The following is a 17920-nucleotide window of genomic DNA, read 5'->3' as shown; positions in this document are numbered from 1 at the left end:
CATCCTCGCTTTCACGCCTAACGGAGCAACCATCGATTCACCAGTCTCACTTGATCAGCGAATCAATGTCCACACTTGAGAATCTCGTTGATATCCCTAGCACCCCACAATTTCAAGAGTTGCTCTCAAAGGATCTCAAACGTATATCACTAATCTACTTCTGGACGTCCTGGGCCGAGCCATGTGTACAAATGAACCAAGTTGTGGAAGGGTTAGCAAAGGCATATCCAACACTACTCGCACTTAGGGCAAGTACTACTCGGGACCCTATCAGGCACCATGAGATTGACAACATAACACCAGGTAGAGGCAGAAGAGCAGGCGGATATATCAGACTCCTTTGACATCAACTCCGTTCCGACATGCTTGGTCATTCAGGTCAGTATTCTAAAAATCTTTTCCCTGAATGTGTGACTAAGTGAACGTCAAAGGGCCATGCTTTACTTGCCCGGATTGAAGGCGGAGATGCGGCCCAGCTTAAGGAAGCGATCATAAAGCACTTGGAAAGCAACACCTCTTCAACGACCTCTCATCCTCCTTCCCCTCCGTCTTCTGAGACAGACGAACAATTAGAGGCTCGTATGCATAGTATCATGAATCAAAGCGCAGTTGTTTTGTTCATGAAAGGGGAGCCAAATGCGCCTCGGTGTGGTTTTTCTAGGAGTGCCGTAGCGTTGTTGAGGGAGAAAGATGTTACATTCACTCACTTTGACATTCTCAGCGACGAGAATGTGCGGCAAGGTGAGTTTAAGCAGGTTTTGAAATATATCAATTCAATTGATTTTTGATTCCTGGATAGGTCTCAAGAGACTGAACGATTGGCCCACCTTCCCACAATTCATAGTACAAGGCGAATTTGTGGGAGGATTGGATGTAGTGAAGGAGATGAAGGACTCGGGGGAGTTCGAAGCGGTTTTCTCGACTTGATTATGTGGCTGGTGTGTACTATTGATAAAAATTTAACCCTTCTCAATACCGTGTTGCTGTCATGCGATAGAAATGGCATTAATTTGATTTGAAGAGAGTTTGAACTTTGCAAACCATGCGCATACATCGAATTCGAATCAACAAGCACGTCAGACATGTGAGTTAGCTTCATACTTGGATGATTATTCTCACAAGAGGAGTGCAGTGCCAAGAGAAGGTCGCTTATTCGGTGAACAGTTCTGTAAACGATCCCTGCGCGTCGGAGACTACGAACACAAGTTATCACGAACAGCGCCTCCCGCACATTGCCGGCCATTGCGCTTAATCACCTCATTCTAACCAATGTGCTTATGCCTTGCCTGAAATATTTTTGTTCCTGAACGGGTTCCCTCAAACAATTCACCATTTCAGATCATTTGATGCTGCAAGCATGCATCTGGGATCGATGGACAATTGGCTACTGGGACCTTGCGAAGGCATTTCATCCTTTAGGCCATGTAACCTCGCGGTAAGGTCGCACGTTTCGTATCATTAATGTTTACAAGAGTTCCGGCTTGAAAGGATGAAAGTGTCACAATCTTTGGCTTGGGATAACAAAGATCACGGAACGGAGAAATGAAAATATCGATACTCCAGTCATCCTCCGTTGGTTTCGCAGGTCTGCGTGGGGCTCAGCTGTGAGATCATTCAATTACGGTACTCAGTCCCTCTGCAATTGGTGGAGTAATGATGACCTACCAAGTTGGTAAAGTGGAGCCATGTTGACGTAATTAAGCATCCCCCTTCCTCGAGGCATTCGCCATCAAAGAGGCTTCGGACTCTGATGCAACTGTATATAAAAACCAATTAAACACGCAGAAAATGTCGTATAATTTTGCTGAAAATACCAGCTGGGGTTCAGAGTTTTCAGTCAATATTGGAGGGATGATTTGCTTGTGTATTATGTAATTATGGTGATCGCGTGACGTCACGCGATCAATAATTCCTGATTGATAAATAGAGCTAAATATGCGATAACCATTACCAAACCATTACCCCTGCGAATTCATCCCAGCCCTGTCGCCTCAAGGCCTAAAGGCTTTCACCCCGGCTGCGGTCGGTGTCTATATAAAGCATTGGATTATCTTGGGATGTCCGTGACTTTCTCGTTCTCAATTGCATGTCATGACCCGTCATCCCATTGACAATCGCCACAGCCTGCATCCGAGTCATCAAAGTCCACCAAGCCTCACTTGCCGCGTCCTCTTACTCCTGGACGTGCAAGTTTGTATGCTCAGCAGCCCAAAAGAAGGCGGCATCCCCTCTTCTGAGACTGTTTATCGGAATATTGAACATATCCTCGACCGTGCTCGCTCAGCAAAGCAGCCACCTCGCATCATTCATATCCGCAACTCCGGAGAGTCAGGTGATCCAGACACACCGAACTCCCCCGGCTGGCAGCTCGTTTTTCCAACACTTGAGCACGAGTTCGTTATCGACAAGTTGAAAAATAACGCATTTGCTGGAACAAGACTCGCAGAATTTATACCACGCGACGCTGAACTCATAGTCGTCGGCATGCAAAGCGATTACTGTGTGCGCGCTACTTGCAGCGCAGCCTTGGGTAGAGGAAACACGGTTATCTTGATCAAGGAAGCACACGCAACCTACGATCGCATTGAAGTATGGAACGGTGGCATGGTTACAATCGCCCGTGATGTGGAGTCGGAAATAGAGGCGGAGTTGGAGGAGGCTGGGGTCAACTTACTGTGCATGTCGGATGTGCCGCACTTGTTCAGCGACCGGTAACACGCAAAGTTGGCGGGAGTGATCGCTGAGAACTTTCGCCCCCTTTCCGGCCATCATGGTAGTTTGACATTTGCATTGTGAGTTTTTCTCTGGTCCACGCCTCGTACTTCAACGAGGAGAGCTGATTACTCACAATAACTTGAAGCTTTACTCCGTTGGATATTGGTTCCCGTTTAGAAGCTCCTGCATGGCTGGTATGATGGTTTGGATGATGGCCCTGTCACGGTAGTGGGCATGTTGGTCATCAGTTTGGTATCGATATTATTACTTTGTTAAATACTTACAAAAATATGATAACTAAATGTCACGTGAGTGCGATTAAATGATTTGCTCCGTTGCGGCCAGCGGTGAGTAGGATTTCGACGAGTCAGCTGCGTACCATGAGTTGTCGCGCCTGCAACTTTCCACAGTTCTTAATTTAACCTCAAGCTAATCACCCTCCACGTAGTGACTCACTGATAAGTCTAAGTTTTCACTGCCAGGTGTCTGTGTCCACAAACATGTCCACGTTAACCCAAGTTGATCCATACAAACCGCTGGCTCTCAGAACGGTGCTTTCATCTCTCACTCCGAGGCTGTGTCGGATTGACCTAAAATGTTTAATTTCAGAATCAGCGAGTGAAGCTTAGCACCGATGCACCCTTCACTCCCACGTATATCCAGGCCTCGCTCACACAATCAGGAGATCCACAAGGAATATACACGAGTCGTGTTAAGAATAGGCACATCGTTCTGGAAAACCCTGCTCGCGCGAGCAACGTACTGAAAGAACACGACGCAAAGAAAGGAAGAAGGAAATCGGAAAAGAAGAAGAGAAAAATAGTTGCGCTAGGACGGAGACCCACAGACGCAAAAGGCCTCTGGAAGCTTGAGAATGGGGCACAAAAGTGATTATCAGGATTCGAGTGCTATGCACTTGTCTGCTGACTATCTATCTGCAGATTTGATCTATTCCTCCCACTCCATCAGCTGTGGATGGGATACATGTCTGAACTTTTAGGGCTTCCACCTTCATCTTCCGTTCCAGTTGCCGAAGCAATGCCGAACGCATCATCAATGCACCCAAAGCTGGTAAAGGCCGACTTCCACGGTTCTCTATTAACAGGTATTCAAGTTCAGTCGTTATTCACTCATATGCTTACATGTTCTATTCACTTCTCAGTTCGTCAGAGCAAGAATCCTTGTTTAGTCGGCTTGTCTGGTATCGTGATTCACGAAACTGAGAATGCTTTCAAAGTAATCACTCGCAAAGATCAACTCAAACGTGAATAAGTACTCCCATTTATTGCTTTCAGTATAATTGTAACGCAAAGATTCAGTGATCCCAAAACAGAACTCAATTTTCACGCTGGCAGTTCCCCTATACTCCACATTGCTTCAAACGCAATTCGAGCCAGTTGAAGCAGTCAGTTCCGCGTTGAGTGGTCAATATTCAGGAACTGTCCTGGATGCTCCGCATATCGCTTTTGACTTGTATGGCAATCAATTCTGTTTTCGATCTGCAGATCGTGCGGGTCGGAAGTTCAAGGCAAAGGAAACAATCGAGTTATAAATTACTCTCTAAGGTCGAAGACATGGGCGCCTGATAAGCGTCTTCTCAACTACGATAACTGCTCCGCGATATTTCTCCTGCATCGCACGTCCTCCGATACACTGTCAACCAGATCCAGCTTGGTATACCTTTCCCCAAGCGAGTTCCTGGAATCTGCAGAAGCATTTGGAGTTAGAGATAGCAAGTAAATGTAGGATAGCCATACTTGTCGTACAAAGATAGCACACCCGCGCCGGCCACACCACGAAGGACATTTGCGCCTGCCCCAGCTTCCATCGTGCGTGTCAGATCGTTAACTATATTGCTTCAGCGCACTTGACCTACCGAACAATGACCTTACACCCTCTTTGGCTACGATATGCCTTCCGGCCTCAATAAAGGACCTGTATTGTACCTACACCCATTGATAGGTCGAGACGTGCTCAGTATATGAGGAAGATGGTCTACCTTTTCCCCGGACGTCATCATCATCCGTCTCCTGATGGTGTCAAGTGGGTATGCAGCCAATGCCGCTCCCTAGAGACTTATGTTCAAGGCCAGCTTAGCCATATACTTGTCGACTCACTGTCGTGCACATCCAGCCCACGGCAAAAGATGCAGCAAAGTTACCACGCAAATTCCCTACTAGCAACGTGTCTCTAATTGTGTCGTACCCTCCAAAGCTGTTCAAAGTGTCATTAAATATTTATGCCGCAGCAAGAATTGTAAACGCACTAGAGGCCTCGGTACACACAGATGCCAACCACGCTGGGCACAAATCCTCTGTACAAGCCAACGACCCCGTCGGCACGGAGGGTCTGCCTGTATACATCGATCAAACCAGAAAATTGGCGTTGGCCTCCTTTAGCGGAACTCTTGCCGTCGGCAGATAATCGTGTGCGGGCGCTGCATCATTATAATGTACATGTCTATCTGTATTCCGCAACGTCATGGACGTACTAGTCAAGGGAATACACAAATACAGAGGAAGATGCTCCAGCAGCTGCTCCACTGGCAATGTTTCCTGACAACTCGTTTCAGTCATTTATTCGAAGACTCAAAGGAACCTTTTACATACCAAGAACCCATAAACCGAACTGTTCTGATTTTTTGAAACCAAACATTTGTTTGAAGGTGTCCTTAAATGCAAAATTCAGGGCCTGGGTGGGGAAGTATCTCAGCACATTTGTCCCATTGCCCCTCCACACTGTTCCCGTTTGAGAATGAAGATCATGAACAGTCATACTATGAAGTCCACAACGCACGGCTGATAGCCCCTTCTTCCGAGACCGTCCGCTTGAAGCAGTCAGCGATACCCTTGTAGGGACGGTCGAGCCTTCCGGAAGCAATCATAGCTCCCTGGTTCTGTATAAGAAGTTTGACGCGTTCAATGGGAGCGGCTGCAGTCTTCGATATAGCAGCTGCAGTACCTCCCATCATGAAATCGACTGATTGGTCGAGTCAGTGAGGACGTTGACATCAGCGTGAAAGGGATACCAAAGAAAGTGGTGGCATCGGTGGGTTTTTTGCTGGTCATTTTAAGAGACTTCTCAAGACTAGTAAAACCGGTGAATACTTCATTAGCTCTCCACGTCGTGCTTTTATAGATGATCAATGGCTACTAACGCATCAAGGCGGAATGAAGTATACGGAGAGAGTGCTGGCAGTGCTCATACCAATGTCGTGTTCCGCATTCTTCCGAGCTAACTGTTTATGCATTAGTACATCTCCAGATGATGAAAATGTGATTTTGGTGTCACGTACGGTACTAATTCACAGTCGCACGTTTTCAAACCTGTGGTCAGGTTAAAATTAGCAGTGATGGCTGGCACGAAGCCTACAAATATGAGTCATTGTAATTTCTGACGCCGGGCGGTTCACCAACTCTCGACGATAGTGACGGATTTTAACCATTCAAACAAACTGATAGCCTAGTGAGTCGGAAGTTCGTTGGAAAGCCACCGAGAGTTGATAACAGCCTCGAAGCATATTAATAATTCGGCCAAGTAATTCTGGTGATGAATCAGGCGCTGGCTTAGATTTTGACCTATTTCTTTTGCAAAAACGGAACCTGCTTGTATCAGGATAATATAGTGCAAAAGATGATTTTAAAGAACGCATTGAAGACACTGAACAGTGTTTCTACTCCTCAGGTTCCTAAGGTTGACCGCCACCATCAAACACGTGGCATTAGAGGATTGAGCCTTTCGGTCGGAACTGCAGAGATAACGATGATTTGGAGTAGGTCAGTGACGTCGACCAGGAGCCATCCGGTAGTTACCGATGCGGCGTTCCTTCCGAATCCGACATGACAGCTCAAGCGTTCAAGACCTCATATCGTCATTACTTGGTTCAAATCGGCAAGCTTGGAGAAACCAGCTAGTGTCTATCATCGAGCAAATTCCATGGACTCTCCCTCTAAATTTGCTCTTATATTCGACACCATTATTTTAACGTGTCTTATTTACGAAACGCGAGTGACACAAGCAACTTCCGCAAGACCATCATCGGACACGACTGTCATTGACTTCAGCGAGAACGTGCATATGGCCATGCAAAACGCTGGGGCATCCTCTGTGACTTGTGCGGAGCAGGCTTGACAGAAAATAGAGCAGTTAGCCACGAAGTAGGACGAGTGGATCAAAGCTCCATCAAGCGTGCACGACGTGGATCCAACTAGGGTTCTAGGACTTGATGCTAAGGGACGCTCTCAAAACCGGTGGAAAAGCCTCCGAGCGTTATACCGCTTGTGCTATTTGCGTGTGTCCAGAGACCCGTGAGCAAGTTAAGGTTTAGTTTCTCCTATGGCCATGTAAGTTAGAACTTATAGGCTGACATCTGGCATGGTCAGATATTAATGCGATTTCTGGTCAAGCCACGCCGACTATTGACGACACCTATGACAGCGTTGTAAGTGCTATTCCGGAACGGCGTAGCAGATTTAGGAGTGATGTACATCCTACTAGTATAAAAGTGGCTTTTGGCGTTAACTCCGAACAGGCTAATAGACGATGCGGTTATGGATGCGTGGTTCCAGGTCTCTGATGGAGCACGCATACTTGCCAGTGTCGATCAGAATTCGGTGACCTTGAATGGAGCGCGCATTCTGAAACGGCCCGTCGGTATTTTCATCGACCCAGTAAGAATCTCTCCGCGGTTCGCATTAATTATGACCCACAAGTTGGATTATGGAAGCAGATACTAACATGGTGCTCGAACACAGTATCCGCGATAACTTTGCCAACCTGAAGGTATACTTCACACAGACGAGGTGACCGTGTAGGCTGGCATCCTCGCAATGCCGTTTTGGCTCCTGCACCTGCTTACCACTAGCTTGCGGTGCCTCTGACAGAAGGATCCGCTCGCCGCGCCAAGATCAACAGGAATGGTTGGTGTCTATTGTTCAGGAGAGCAATCGATTCGACGTCACAATAATTTGCAACAATCTATATATATACTCCAACGAAAATAAGTGTTCTCTCCCCGAAAAAAGTTGCTGGAGATATGAATGAATGAAGGTATGCGACGAAACAAGAACGAAAAGAAAAATAATTATATGAACGAAGAGATGCTGTGCGATGGTTGCATGCAGAGTACAAATGTCATGGTATGTGTACATCCGCGGAACAAAATTTTTGAGGCATAATGTTGCTGACGAGAGTGCTTGTGGTGATATTGAGGATAAAAATGACATTGTTCATGAGAATGAATCATTCGTAGAGTCTGTCGATGTGGAATGAGGACCGTGATCAGCGCGATGATTTTATAGGGAGACATACCGGAACTCAATAACATGTTACCTATATGTTACATAGTGTTATGATGACAGGGATGCGCTTAAGCTACCACACAGTATGAGCCTCCGCTGCTGCTACTGGATTCCTCATCCGTAGGCACCGAGGTAATAGGTGATGACTCCTCAAACTGAGAAGTCGTAAAAAATGCAGTGATAGTAGTGAAGGCGTCCATGAACGCAGAATGGCTTTTGAACAGAGTCAAACAGTACCGGCGCAATTGCTCTGAAGGTCGAACACGGGTGAATAAACCTAGGGCAAAAATAATAAATAATCACGACATTTTATACGTTCGCAACGGTCCATCGCCAAGGCAGATCAAAGTTTGCGTGTAGGCACAAAGTTTACCGGAAGCGTGTAGCGAAGTTCCGGTTCAATTGTCTTCTGCAAGCCTCTGAAGCTTAGGTAATCGAAGCATCTCTCAGCCTATCAGCACAAAAACAATAAGAATCACTTGAAGGGGACCCGTGACCTGAAATCAAGTCAATGTATTGACAATAAGCTGGTATCGGTGAGAGTGTTCTAAATAAGGAGGTAGACAACTAACCCGAAATGAAAAGCAGCTCAGTACATAAAAAGCATGCAAAACTCACTGTTTCTACTCGTCGGCGCTAGGACTTAGCACATGTCGAATAATCTGTGAGATTTAGTTGCCACTAGTGCTATCCCGACGCTGAGGAGCACAACATCGTGAGGGAATGAGGTATGCATATATAATAATATATATCGAAAGGATACTTATCGGCCCACCATATTAACTTCTAGTACATGCTGAAATAATCGCAGTAATGAGTGATTTCGCCATGCTGAAATGGCCTGTTTTTCGTCTCGCCTGTCATTGGATCACTCCAAACTTCATAGTTCAGGGACCGGGCGGCAGGTACCAGGTGGTGGAATTTAAATTGCGCGCAAAGTCTTGTGAGAAAGTTGTTTAGCAGACACAATATAAAACATACGGAAAGTGATATATTATCATCCTGACTTGGATGAACCTAGGCATTTTTATCCCCTTTATGTCTTGGACGGTGGGGGACTTGTAGCGTCAACCTTACTCCCAAGAAAGTCTCTGATGGTTGTCATTAAATGCTGATCTTATAGTATGCAGCTGATCTCAATCCATGGACATTAATGTATTAATGATAACATCAATAGGTACACCAGTTTCTAATGGGGTTTCAGGTGTGTTAAATAGATCAAACAATCTCGTGTACGAATTAACTGACAATACACAGAAAACAATAAAGTAAAGAGACAGGTTCGATGAGCTATGATTGGTTGCTGATTAAGTTACGTTGTGGAGGATAGCCGTCATGCCGCTGCTCGGTCACTCCGTGTCTTCATTAAATTTGCTTTCCACTGGTGCGGGACCAGCTTCGCCGTTCTTAGGCATAGAGCCACGTTCGTCGTGCTCACTAGGAGCTTGACCCACAGTATTAGATGATTGTCGGTCATGTGGAGGTCGTCCTTCGGGTGCCTTTTCCTGCTGACGCCTGCTTGGGCGTGACGAAGCCATGCTGTCGTCGTGGCTCATCGACGACGCTTGTTTGTCTGGCTGAGCAGGAAGATCATTAGCGGACACTTCGACCAAAATCAAGATACTTACCGCGTAGCCATCCTGATGTGTACCATTGAAAGAGTTCTTGGCGGGGTTGGAGTAAGAAGGCGGAGTCTTATGATCCTCCTCGTCATCATCAACAACAGCGTCAGCGTCAGCATCTTCATACTGATCATCCTCATCTTCATCTTCCTGGTCCTGCTCAACGCTAGATCCATCCTCCTCCTCCTCTTCGTCACTGATATATCCGGCGGAACGGACTGCTGCCTCAACTGGACCCCCGCGGTCCATTTGCTCGCTGGCGACAAGATAACGGGCACATAACATTCTGACATCATTCCACCACTCCATCATATCCTCATGACTACGAGAACGGAATGACCAAGCGTGTTGGCCACCCGTCATAGGCAATTTGAAAGAGCCATGTTTAGTGGTACCCGTACCGTCTTTGCGACCTTCGATATGGAACTTGTGAGACTTCGAAGACGGCGTTGACGGAGGGCCAAGCGTGCACGCCGGAAGGAATAATGAAAATACTGGAGTTTGACTGCCTGACTGAGATGGGTCAGACGTCGCAAACTCGTGCAAGAATCCTGCAGGAGTGAGGACATAGTAAGCCTCGCGATAGGTCCTCGTAAACCTCTTCTTGCGTTCAAGATGTCCGTTATGCACGGCTATGACCGAGGTGTCTTCTTTCGAGGGGTACTGAATGGTTTCTGGATTACGCAGAGGGGTCTCGGGATCAAGAAGATGGTCAGACCTGGCTGAAAATGATATCCACTCCCGGTCGGGCGCAAGTGAGACCATGTTTCGACCCATAGTATGCCACGTATCTTGCACCGAATTAGTCATTCGAGATCGCCACTCATCATAAGTTTGCCAAGCAGACTGAATGGCGCGTACAATTCCTTCCTCGAAGTGGGCAGAATTCTGTTGCATTATTATGATGGATTTCTGAAGAGCATTTTCTTCATGAACCTGTTTTTGCAATTGTCTCATGACTGCTATGTTGGCAACATAACTGCGACACGTCAAAAGTGCATCTCATCGCAGGAAGCCTTGAAGTGCTCACGGATCAGTTTTATTAGTCACGCCCATTGGGGTATTCTTGAAAATGCTGACACTCGTTGCCAGTTCACCGATCATTCTTCCGGATAGCTCGCGTTCTTTGGCAACACTGGTGGCCAATTTACCAGTGTCGTTTTGAACATTCTGGCCAAACTCAGGGTGTGATACGTACACTATTCAGACAGAGTACGCACCTTTATGTGCGCTTTGATTTCCGCGTGCAGTTTTTGTAGATGTTGCACGATGGAGCTATCGACGGTCCGACCCAGGTTTGCATGTTGGTCGGCAATGGTGCGTGTTTTGTCGCGAATGCCGTAATATACGTCCTGATCCATTGTCTGAGAAATACAGTGGATCTAGCAAGGATCCTCATACCTGCAGGCCTCCTTCACCTAGAAATTGATTTCCTGAGCGGAAAGGTACTTGAATTACTGCGCCAAGCTTTGTGTATTCCTTGGCGATGTTGTTCTCGATGTCGGCGACGCCTTCAAAGTAACTGATGAGTTGCTTCACAATAGCTTTCCAGGAGACAAATCGCTCGATAAGAATATCAGATGGGCGGAGATCCTGTGGAGCAACGTTTTTCTTGATGAGAGATTGGTTGCGCGATGAGGCCGTTGAGCCGTGCTTGCTGGCACGCGAAAGAGAGGTCGCACGGGATACGGTTGTAGCCTCGTTAAACATCATGCACCAGAGCTCAAGAAGAGAGATTTAATGGAGTTTTGAATTCTAGTCTGCTTTATTATGCAGTTATTACACGGAGTTTGACGTCATCTAAACAGGACATGTGACACTTTGTCACAAGCGCAGGCATGTCACATAATGTTGTCACGCCGCCTTCCAAGCTTTACCCGGACTCTCAAACTCTTCAAACTTCATTTTCGAAGGACTACCTAGTCAGCACCAAAATGAACTCCGGAATACAGAACATCGTCATTTCCCTTGGTGCGATGCAAGGTCAGCATATACCATCTCGTTCCGGAGGCTACTGACTTTTGTTTAACTCGTGTGACGTGTTCTCAGTTGCCCGTCGGATTCCATTCGATGACCCGGAGGTTCTCAACTATGTGCGGATAGGTTATGTTACAAGTCAAGTCATCATCTTGGGTGCATACTTCTTTGTTTCCTACAAGGTTAGCAGGATTTTTTAGAACACATACGTGGCATCTGAATATGTGCGATAACACAGGTCAGGCAGAAGAATGACCAGACCGTCTTGAAATACGGTCAGTTCGTATCTTAAAATTTCCTCGTTGTATATCTGAGCGTTTGTACTAGTCGATGCTCAAAATCCCATGGTAACATTCCATTCATATGGCAAGCAGAACACGTTAGGCTCACATGGTATTAGTCGCCCGACTCTGGAGGACTTGTGACTACGACGGTCCGCGACTATGACCTGTCCGAAACGTCGAAACTTGTACGTCACTTTTTTGAAAGAAAAAGGAGTTTGGGTTTATTTTGCAATTTCTATAGCTTCGCGCTGCGTACTTTGGTGTCGCCATGATGGCCTTCTTCCATCTGTACATGAAGTACACCCAGCCTCTCTTCATTCAAGCCCTCATGGGTTTGAAGAATTTATACGATGCAAAGCCTGTTGCTATTCACATTCTTGGGAAGCCCGCAGAGGGTGATCTCAAGAGACCGTTCAAGGCTGCATCAATGTTCGGAGGCACGTGAATTTTCCTACGTACTTGTCATGTCACTCAATGAACTATTGTGTTCTCAGCTGCCGCTGGTCCTCAAACAGACGCAGCATCAATTACGGAAGCAGAAAAGAAGATTGGTGCAAAGAAGGAGGATTAGAGTCTATACTATATATTCCCTTGCTATACGCGACTTGGATATCTATATCATCGTCCGTGACTTGTCAATGTGGTACAACATACCCACCATCTGTCATAGAGATTTTGAAGGACGGGACACAGCATCATCTTGGGATATGTGAAATATCTATGCAATAGAATCGGTGTAGAGCATTATGACATGCTTTCGATGATAAATAATGTGGTGTCTAATGAAGGTTGTATCCGACGATGCTTCTCCGCCCGACAATCTCTCCAATCTGTCGACAGTTAATAATTGTAAATTCATAAGCCAGTGTAAAACAAACCTTGAAGATACCGTATGCTTCCACAGCGTATATGGCAACCTTGACCCACTCCCCGGAACTGAGTATCCCTCGCCAATATGCTTGGCTGCTAGCACGGCTCCATAATGTTGAGTATGCGCTTCTCACTACTGCAAGGTCGGCGGGAGGTTGCAAACGCTCCGCCACATAAACCTGCTTCAACAATTCGCGTGCAACGGACAAGTTATACATCACAGGTTGACGGTATGCTAAACACAAACAGAGCCACGTCAATGTTTGCAAAGAATAAAATCACGGAATGACATACATCCAAGCATGCTTCCAGCACGCTCACCGAGGGGACCAAGGAACTTTTTCGAGCTCTCCCAAAGCTTTTCCGCTGTCTTTTGGGCGGACCCGAGCGCGTCCTGGGTTTTCTTCTGCGCTGTCTCCGCGTTTGAGCTGGCGAAGCGTGAATACTGAGATGGTAGACGGCGGGGACGAGCAGCCTGTCTGAAGGCAGATGTGGAGAGTGTAGACCGCATTTTGGGTGTCTCCGAGCAGGTTGAGTAAACTACTGAAAGGAATGTCACGACACGGAGGCCAACGCTGAGGAAATAAAGAGGGTGGGAAATTTGGCAGAACTACCCTTACCCGGATATGTCCGACGCGCTTTTACGACTCGAACACAACTTGAACAGGTATGTACTACTATGCAGAAAGCATTATGTGACGTTTTGTGCTCATTGTGCAGACCTCCATATACCTAAAAATATTCTGCACTGTGATCTCCATTTGATCAGAGTTCTTAAATGTTACAGAATAATCTTGCCAGTGATTCTTCGAATCAATCTAACAACTGTTAGGTCAAACTGGAAAAAGAAAACAATGCAAGGCAGCACGTCTTGTCCATTTGCACAATGAGTTTGATCTCGTGCGTCATGCCTGCCGTTAATCCTCTACCATGCAAGTTAACTGTCGACTGTCGACCCGCATGTGTAGGCGCACAATGATCGAAGCGACGCAGCTCACAATTCCTAGTCAAGTGATTCAGCTGGTGTGCTTCGTGATTCACCGTGCTAAGCGTTAGTGTGATATCCATTCTTGGCGTGGGGTATTCATCTACCACACGTCTGGTTTTGTAAAAATTCTATCGTATTCGAGATGTCGACCAGCGTAGACCAGGATTGGAAATCTGCTCTATCTGCTTTATGCAGCTCGTGGAGCTCGAGCAACCCTGAATGCTGCTGCATCAGCTTCTGGACTATTTTCTGATCCCCAAGATGACAGGTACGTGGGTGTATTGCGTCATAACCGTAGCTCACGGTCACTTTAGGAATAGACTGTTGAGGTTAGTGCATTTTTACTTACCCTCACGAGACCACCTTCTTTAACCACCGCTGTATCCCTTTCAGTCCACGTTCTTCGCAGCATTTCAAGAATGTTCCATTGATTCCATACCACCTCGACATAATGAGGCTTCGGCCGAATGTGGTAATGCATGAATCTTGCTTCTTCCTCTCGAAAGCTTACGAGATATAATCTTGTCCGGTTCTCTAGACTCTAGATTTGTGCTAACGACGTCTAATTCTGTGATCTCCACATGAGGATATATTGAGAGGCATGTGGGATCACGTCATTCGCTACGGAAGAGATGTTCCAGTAGATGGGTCCATTAACTTCGTCCAGGTTTCATTTGTGTTCACTTACTGTCACGCCATTGAAAGAATCCTCGTTCCTAGCCATTTCGATATCTCATTCCCTGTTCCATATATTTGGACATAATCCAGTCAGAACCCCGTAACCGATGTCGAGTGTCAATGAATATATTGGTAATGCCCACCCGTGGAGCATCAAGGGAACTTGGTGGATTGCAAGACGTTCCAAATGATGCTATACATTGAAATTACAAGCTCACCTTGTAAGGTACGCGAAGTGAGTTTTAGAAAATTCACACCGTGAAACTTGAATCTCCTGTGTTTATTCGTCGCAATTCGCGGAAGTGTTTTACACCAATCCACAGTGCACAGTGCAAGGGTGTCCGATGCAACACAGAGTATCCAAGGCATGGTGTTCATCCCATCGATAGGTGCCACAAAGGACAAGATACTCTCATTTGTCTGATAAGCCTGATGTACCTAAGCATCCATTTTAGAGCTTAAGCGCTTATCCTTTGTAACGTTTCTGCTCGATATTACGCCAGCAAGTGCGCACACGATTGACATAGCTAAGGAGATCACAAGGAGAAAGATAAAAAACTTTCTGGATTGCTGATACATGACATGTAACCTGGTGGTCATGAGGACTCGCATGATATTTCGTCAATATCGGTTAGGCCTACTTGCCTCTTATCCAATTAACGTGAGTGCTGGAAATATGATAAGCGAATCTCTAATACGCTTGCTCAAGCCAATCGCATACCACCACAGCTGCCGACATGATACCGATGTCATTCGACCAGCTGTCCACGAACCTCCGACTCCGGTCATTTTCGAGGGATGGGTGTGAACGAGCGGTGAACATGACGGACGTTTTATCCATGTTGGATATGCCTCCATCCGGTACCTTACTATCGCTAAGATGAACACCATCGACATGGGAATTATGCCTTGGTTGACCGAAGTCGCGAACCTGCAAAGCGGTCATGGATGTAGACACCGCAAAAGCTTTCCGGCGACTCATTCTCAATGTCATCCTTGGGTGTTTCTTGCTATGATTGCCTTGATTCAGGGGTTCTGTCAAAGATTCCACGGAGTTTGTCGACCTAACATATAACCGGCATATGTGCGATGCGGCCGCTTGGATAATTCTCAGCGAGCCTATTGCAGTCTCACATGTAAGTCACAACAAAACAGAAGAGGTTGAATTACAAGGTCGCCTGTTTCGGCCAATCTCTAAAATGCCTCAAAGTGCCGCTGTTCTATTCCCTGTCGCCTCAAGCCACCACCTCGCTCTCTCACAACCATGGGGCTATAACGTCGCACGAGGGCACGAACAGGTAGTTTCTCACTTCATATGAAATATACTATATCCGCGAGGATTAAAACCTCGGACCTTCAGGTTTGGAGAGAGCGACCCTGATAATCGTTTAGGTGCTAATAAATCTCACATGAACCCTCCGGACCAGACATGCATGGTTTACGAGACCCACTCCCTAACGGTAGCGGGAACTATGTAAGTGACCTGCCTAATCGTTGCTTTGTCGCGAGAACGCATTGCAAATATCCCATGTCGTGATGGTGCCTTCGTTGAGTCTATCGTTCTCCGCACGGCAGATGCCAGGTAATACTGTCAATCTTGGTGTGTGAACCGCTTCTGTCACTCACTGGCTGCAGGCATCAACTAGCCACTGGGAGAGCCAAAGCCCGGGTTTGAGGTTCCTGGTTTGACGACCAATTTATGCTGTTACAGTCTTTCTAATTGCTGTGTTTTACACATCCAAGTACGGCACCACGTAGTAGTGCAAAAGAGGACAGAATTCAATCTGTTCAAAACTCACACAACCCGAATGGCGAGAAGAAGATGGCGTACACTTGAGAACGTGGCCGGGACAAGAAATCTGATATTTTCAGTGGTTGTCTGATGATCTCTGCTTAGTAAATCTCAGGCCATGCAAACATTGATGATAAGGCTTGTCAGTTTGAGTAGCTTTTCCAGAGCCGCTACATGATCATCTCGAAGGGAAATCTCAAAAATCACGCATCTAGAAGAGGACGAGAAGTACGTGAGGAAGCCCATTAATGTAGCCCCTGCATGAACAGTGCCAGAGAAGGTTTGTGGGAGCTGGGATATCATAATTGATTTGACTAGATCTTTGTAAGCGGACAAGGGTTTTGAAGAAGTTACAATGAAATATGCCTCGCAGGTGTCATCTAAGTTGGCGATATCAAAACTGGCATGAGGGATCTCCAGCAAACCCAGGGAAAGTGCGCAACGAGTGATTTTAGAATACGTCGGTATCACAAGCGATGGCTGCATGCCATGCAACAATGCCTTTCAAGTGCCGCAAGACACGACCGCCGCTAGACTCGTAAGGTTCGCGACCCAAGTCGTCGGACTTATCTGAATTATACAAATCTACATTAAAAATGAGCAGTGCGGCACCACAATGGGGAATAAACTTACCTGCAGGATACCAACATAGAATAGCAACGCATCATCAGAATCGGTAGTGAATTTGTTGAATTTTGAGGCGAGCGTTATCTTTATCAGCAAAGTCTTCACGACGCCAGCGCCCCAATGCAACGCAACAATCTGAAACTTTCCGGTAGCCCTCTTAAACCTCAGTGTGTCCCCCTCGCTCTACATTTTCTGGGCCTCGGCCGCATGATATTCTAGCGCCATGATGAGGTGATCGAGAAACTAAGCTCATAAGTACATTGGCTTGCTGGAAAGTTCCAATTGGATAACTTGATTGTCTGATGAGCATTGCTTGCGCGTACATCTTTGTCAGGAAGTATGCGTATCAATGAAAACTAATGAGGAGCGTCAAGCCAGCGCGTTTCGGAGAGTTCATTGGACGCGGGCGTCCAGTCAGCCAACTTTTGGGCCATATGCATATGACGTGTCTTCTGGTGGAGGAAAGTGCGCGTGAATAGTTGACAACGATAGCGATTAATGATAAATCTGCAGAGAGCGGTGTAGTTGTCTCGTAGGATGCAAGGGTAGTCCAGATCTCCGAAATGTGTTCGTTGAGGGAGATGTTGTCATTGCTAATGATGATCAGTAGTGGTAGGCTTCGGCTCATATTCGCACCTGTTCACAATTTCTCGAGGTGTTTTTCGAGTTCTTCGAACTTTGACTCGGTTATGGGTGAACGAGGAAATTCTGGGTGGCTACTAATGCCTGAAACCTCTCGTTGACACCATCATGGACGCTGGCGATTATCGCCGCTATAGCTCTCTGTACTTCAGGCCCGAAAAGGTCACCGGAGGTGAGAAGATTAATAAAATGACGCAGGGAAGGAACAAGTTGTTCCGACGATGACCCATGTTTACCCAAATGGTCCCAAGAGCTAGCGCTCAGACGTACATCTCGACAAGGGCAAAATCCCAGGGATTATCCAGGATGTTACCATCTATGAAATGAGCTAAGGATGGCATCGAATGATGATATATAGGCTGGCCGCAAGTTAAGGCGGATAAGCAAAGAAAGGTTCAAGGTTGAGCCTCGGCAACTGCCGTTCG

The 17920-nt window shown here is 46.5% G+C and overlaps 8 protein-coding genes across 8 annotated transcripts; 4 read left to right on the top strand and 4 right to left on the bottom strand.

The window, feature by feature from the left end:
- Positions 1 to 65: 65 nt before the first annotated feature.
- On the top strand, positions 66 to 927 carry HD556DRAFT_1244001 (thioredoxin-like protein; the record flags this gene model as incomplete). Its single annotated transcript, XM_041298411.1, has 4 exons — positions 66 to 252; positions 308 to 378; positions 432 to 741; positions 800 to 927. The coding sequence occupies 4 exons, from the start codon at positions 66 to 68 to the stop codon at positions 925 to 927; spliced, it is 696 nt and encodes a 231-aa protein (XP_041156396.1).
- Positions 928 to 1944: 1017 nt separating this feature from the next.
- HD556DRAFT_1398956 (Isochorismatase-like protein) lies at positions 1945 to 3041 on the top strand. Its single transcript, XM_041303775.1, has one exon. The coding sequence runs from the start codon at positions 2092 to 2094 to the stop codon at positions 2713 to 2715; it is 624 nt and encodes a 207-aa protein (XP_041156395.1). The 5' UTR covers positions 1945 to 2091; the 3' UTR covers positions 2716 to 3041.
- A 174-nt stretch (positions 3042 to 3215) lies between these two features.
- Positions 3216 to 4267, top strand: HD556DRAFT_1433780 (RNase P subunit p29-like protein; the record flags this gene model as incomplete). The annotated part of the gene is made up of 5 exons (XM_041305257.1): positions 3216 to 3266; positions 3325 to 3602; positions 3657 to 3820; positions 3878 to 3979; positions 4035 to 4267. 5 exons carry the CDS (start codon positions 3216 to 3218, stop codon positions 4265 to 4267), a joined length of 828 nt encoding a protein of 275 aa, XP_041156394.1.
- On the bottom strand, positions 4035 to 5895 carry HD556DRAFT_1398948 (mitochondrial carrier). The gene is made up of 9 exons (XM_041303774.1): positions 5744 to 5895; positions 5325 to 5694; positions 5207 to 5270; positions 4982 to 5152; positions 4833 to 4929; positions 4715 to 4783; positions 4592 to 4661; positions 4473 to 4536; positions 4035 to 4420 (listed from the first exon to the last, which is right to left on the bottom strand). The coding sequence occupies exons 2-9, from the start codon at positions 5488 to 5490 to the stop codon at positions 4372 to 4374; spliced, it is 750 nt and encodes a 249-aa protein (XP_041156393.1). The 5' UTR covers positions 5491 to 5694; positions 5744 to 5895; the 3' UTR covers positions 4035 to 4371.
- Positions 5896 to 9364: 3469 nt separating this feature from the next.
- HD556DRAFT_1244026 (uncharacterized protein) lies at positions 9365 to 11347 on the bottom strand (the record flags this gene model as incomplete). The annotated part of the gene is made up of 4 exons (XM_041298412.1): positions 9365 to 10616; positions 10668 to 10816; positions 10858 to 10989; positions 11039 to 11347. 4 exons carry the CDS (start codon positions 11345 to 11347, stop codon positions 9365 to 9367), a joined length of 1842 nt encoding a protein of 613 aa, XP_041156392.1.
- Positions 11348 to 11571: 224 nt separating this feature from the next.
- HD556DRAFT_1433777 (inorganic phosphate transporter) lies at positions 11572 to 12469 on the top strand (the record flags this gene model as incomplete). The annotated part of the gene is made up of 7 exons (XM_041305256.1): positions 11572 to 11620; positions 11687 to 11796; positions 11853 to 11889; positions 11942 to 11961; positions 12015 to 12083; positions 12140 to 12335; positions 12393 to 12469. 7 exons carry the CDS (start codon positions 11572 to 11574, stop codon positions 12467 to 12469), a joined length of 558 nt encoding a protein of 185 aa, XP_041156391.1.
- A 175-nt stretch (positions 12470 to 12644) lies between these two features.
- HD556DRAFT_818360 (mitochondrial ATP synthase g subunit-domain-containing protein) lies at positions 12645 to 13386 on the bottom strand. The gene is made up of 3 exons (XM_041311722.1): positions 13063 to 13386; positions 12777 to 13003; positions 12645 to 12728 (listed from the first exon to the last, which is right to left on the bottom strand). The coding sequence occupies exons 1-3, from the start codon at positions 13277 to 13279 to the stop codon at positions 12678 to 12680; spliced, it is 495 nt and encodes a 164-aa protein (XP_041156390.1). The 5' UTR covers positions 13280 to 13386; the 3' UTR covers positions 12645 to 12677.
- Positions 13387 to 14354: 968 nt separating this feature from the next.
- HD556DRAFT_1398875 (uncharacterized protein) lies at positions 14355 to 14885 on the bottom strand. The gene is made up of 3 exons (XM_041303773.1): positions 14653 to 14885; positions 14445 to 14596; positions 14355 to 14377 (listed from the first exon to the last, which is right to left on the bottom strand). The coding sequence occupies exons 1-2, from the start codon at positions 14810 to 14812 to the stop codon at positions 14490 to 14492; spliced, it is 267 nt and encodes an 88-aa protein (XP_041156389.1). The 5' UTR covers positions 14813 to 14885; the 3' UTR covers positions 14355 to 14377; positions 14445 to 14489.
- Positions 14886 to 17920: the final 3035 nt, after the last annotated feature.

The sequence above is a fragment of the Suillus plorans genome (genome assembly GCF_016647745.1).
Source record: "Suillus plorans strain S12 chromosome Unknown HD556scaffold_60, whole genome shotgun sequence".
NCBI lineage: Eukaryota > Fungi > Basidiomycota > Agaricomycetes > Boletales > Suillaceae > Suillus > Suillus plorans.
Note: the sequence above shows the minus strand (reverse complement) of the source record. Positions and strands in the feature narration are given on the sequence as shown.

Excerpts from the sequence above, each read along its gene's own strand:
- HD556DRAFT_1398956 (XM_041303775.1), top strand. The coding sequence starts at position 2,092 with ATGACCCGTCATCCCATTGACAATCGCCACAGCCTGCATCCGAGTCAT.
- HD556DRAFT_1398948 (XM_041303774.1), bottom strand. The coding sequence starts at position 5,490 with ATGACTGTTCATGATCTTCATTCTCAAACGGGAACAGTGTGGAGGGGC. Across the intron at positions 4,662-4,714 it reads TGATGACGTCCGGGGAAAAG|GTACAATACAGGTCCTTTAT; the intron begins GTAGACCATCTT and ends CAATGGGTGTAG. Across the intron at positions 4,421-4,472 it reads GTGCTATCTTTGTACGACAA|ATTCCAGGAACTCGCTTGGG; the intron begins GTATGGCTATCC and ends ATGCTTCTGCAG.
- HD556DRAFT_818360 (XM_041311722.1), bottom strand. The coding sequence starts at position 13,279 with ATGCGGTCTACACTCTCCACATCTGCCTTCAGACAGGCTGCTCGTCCC. Across the intron at positions 13,004-13,062 it reads TGCTGGAAGCATGCTTGGAT|CATACCGTCAACCTGTGATG; the intron begins GTATGTCATTCC and ends GTTTGTGTTTAG. Across the intron at positions 12,729-12,776 it reads AAGCATACGGTATCTTCAAG|ATTGGAGAGATTGTCGGGCG; the intron begins GTTTGTTTTACA and ends AACTGTCGACAG.
- HD556DRAFT_1398875 (XM_041303773.1), bottom strand. The coding sequence starts at position 14,812 with ATGAACACCATGCCTTGGATACTCTGTGTTGCATCGGACACCCTTGCA. Across the intron at positions 14,597-14,652 it reads CACTTCGCGTACCTTACAAG|TTCCCTTGATGCTCCACGGG; the intron begins GTGAGCTTGTAA and ends CAATCCACCAAG.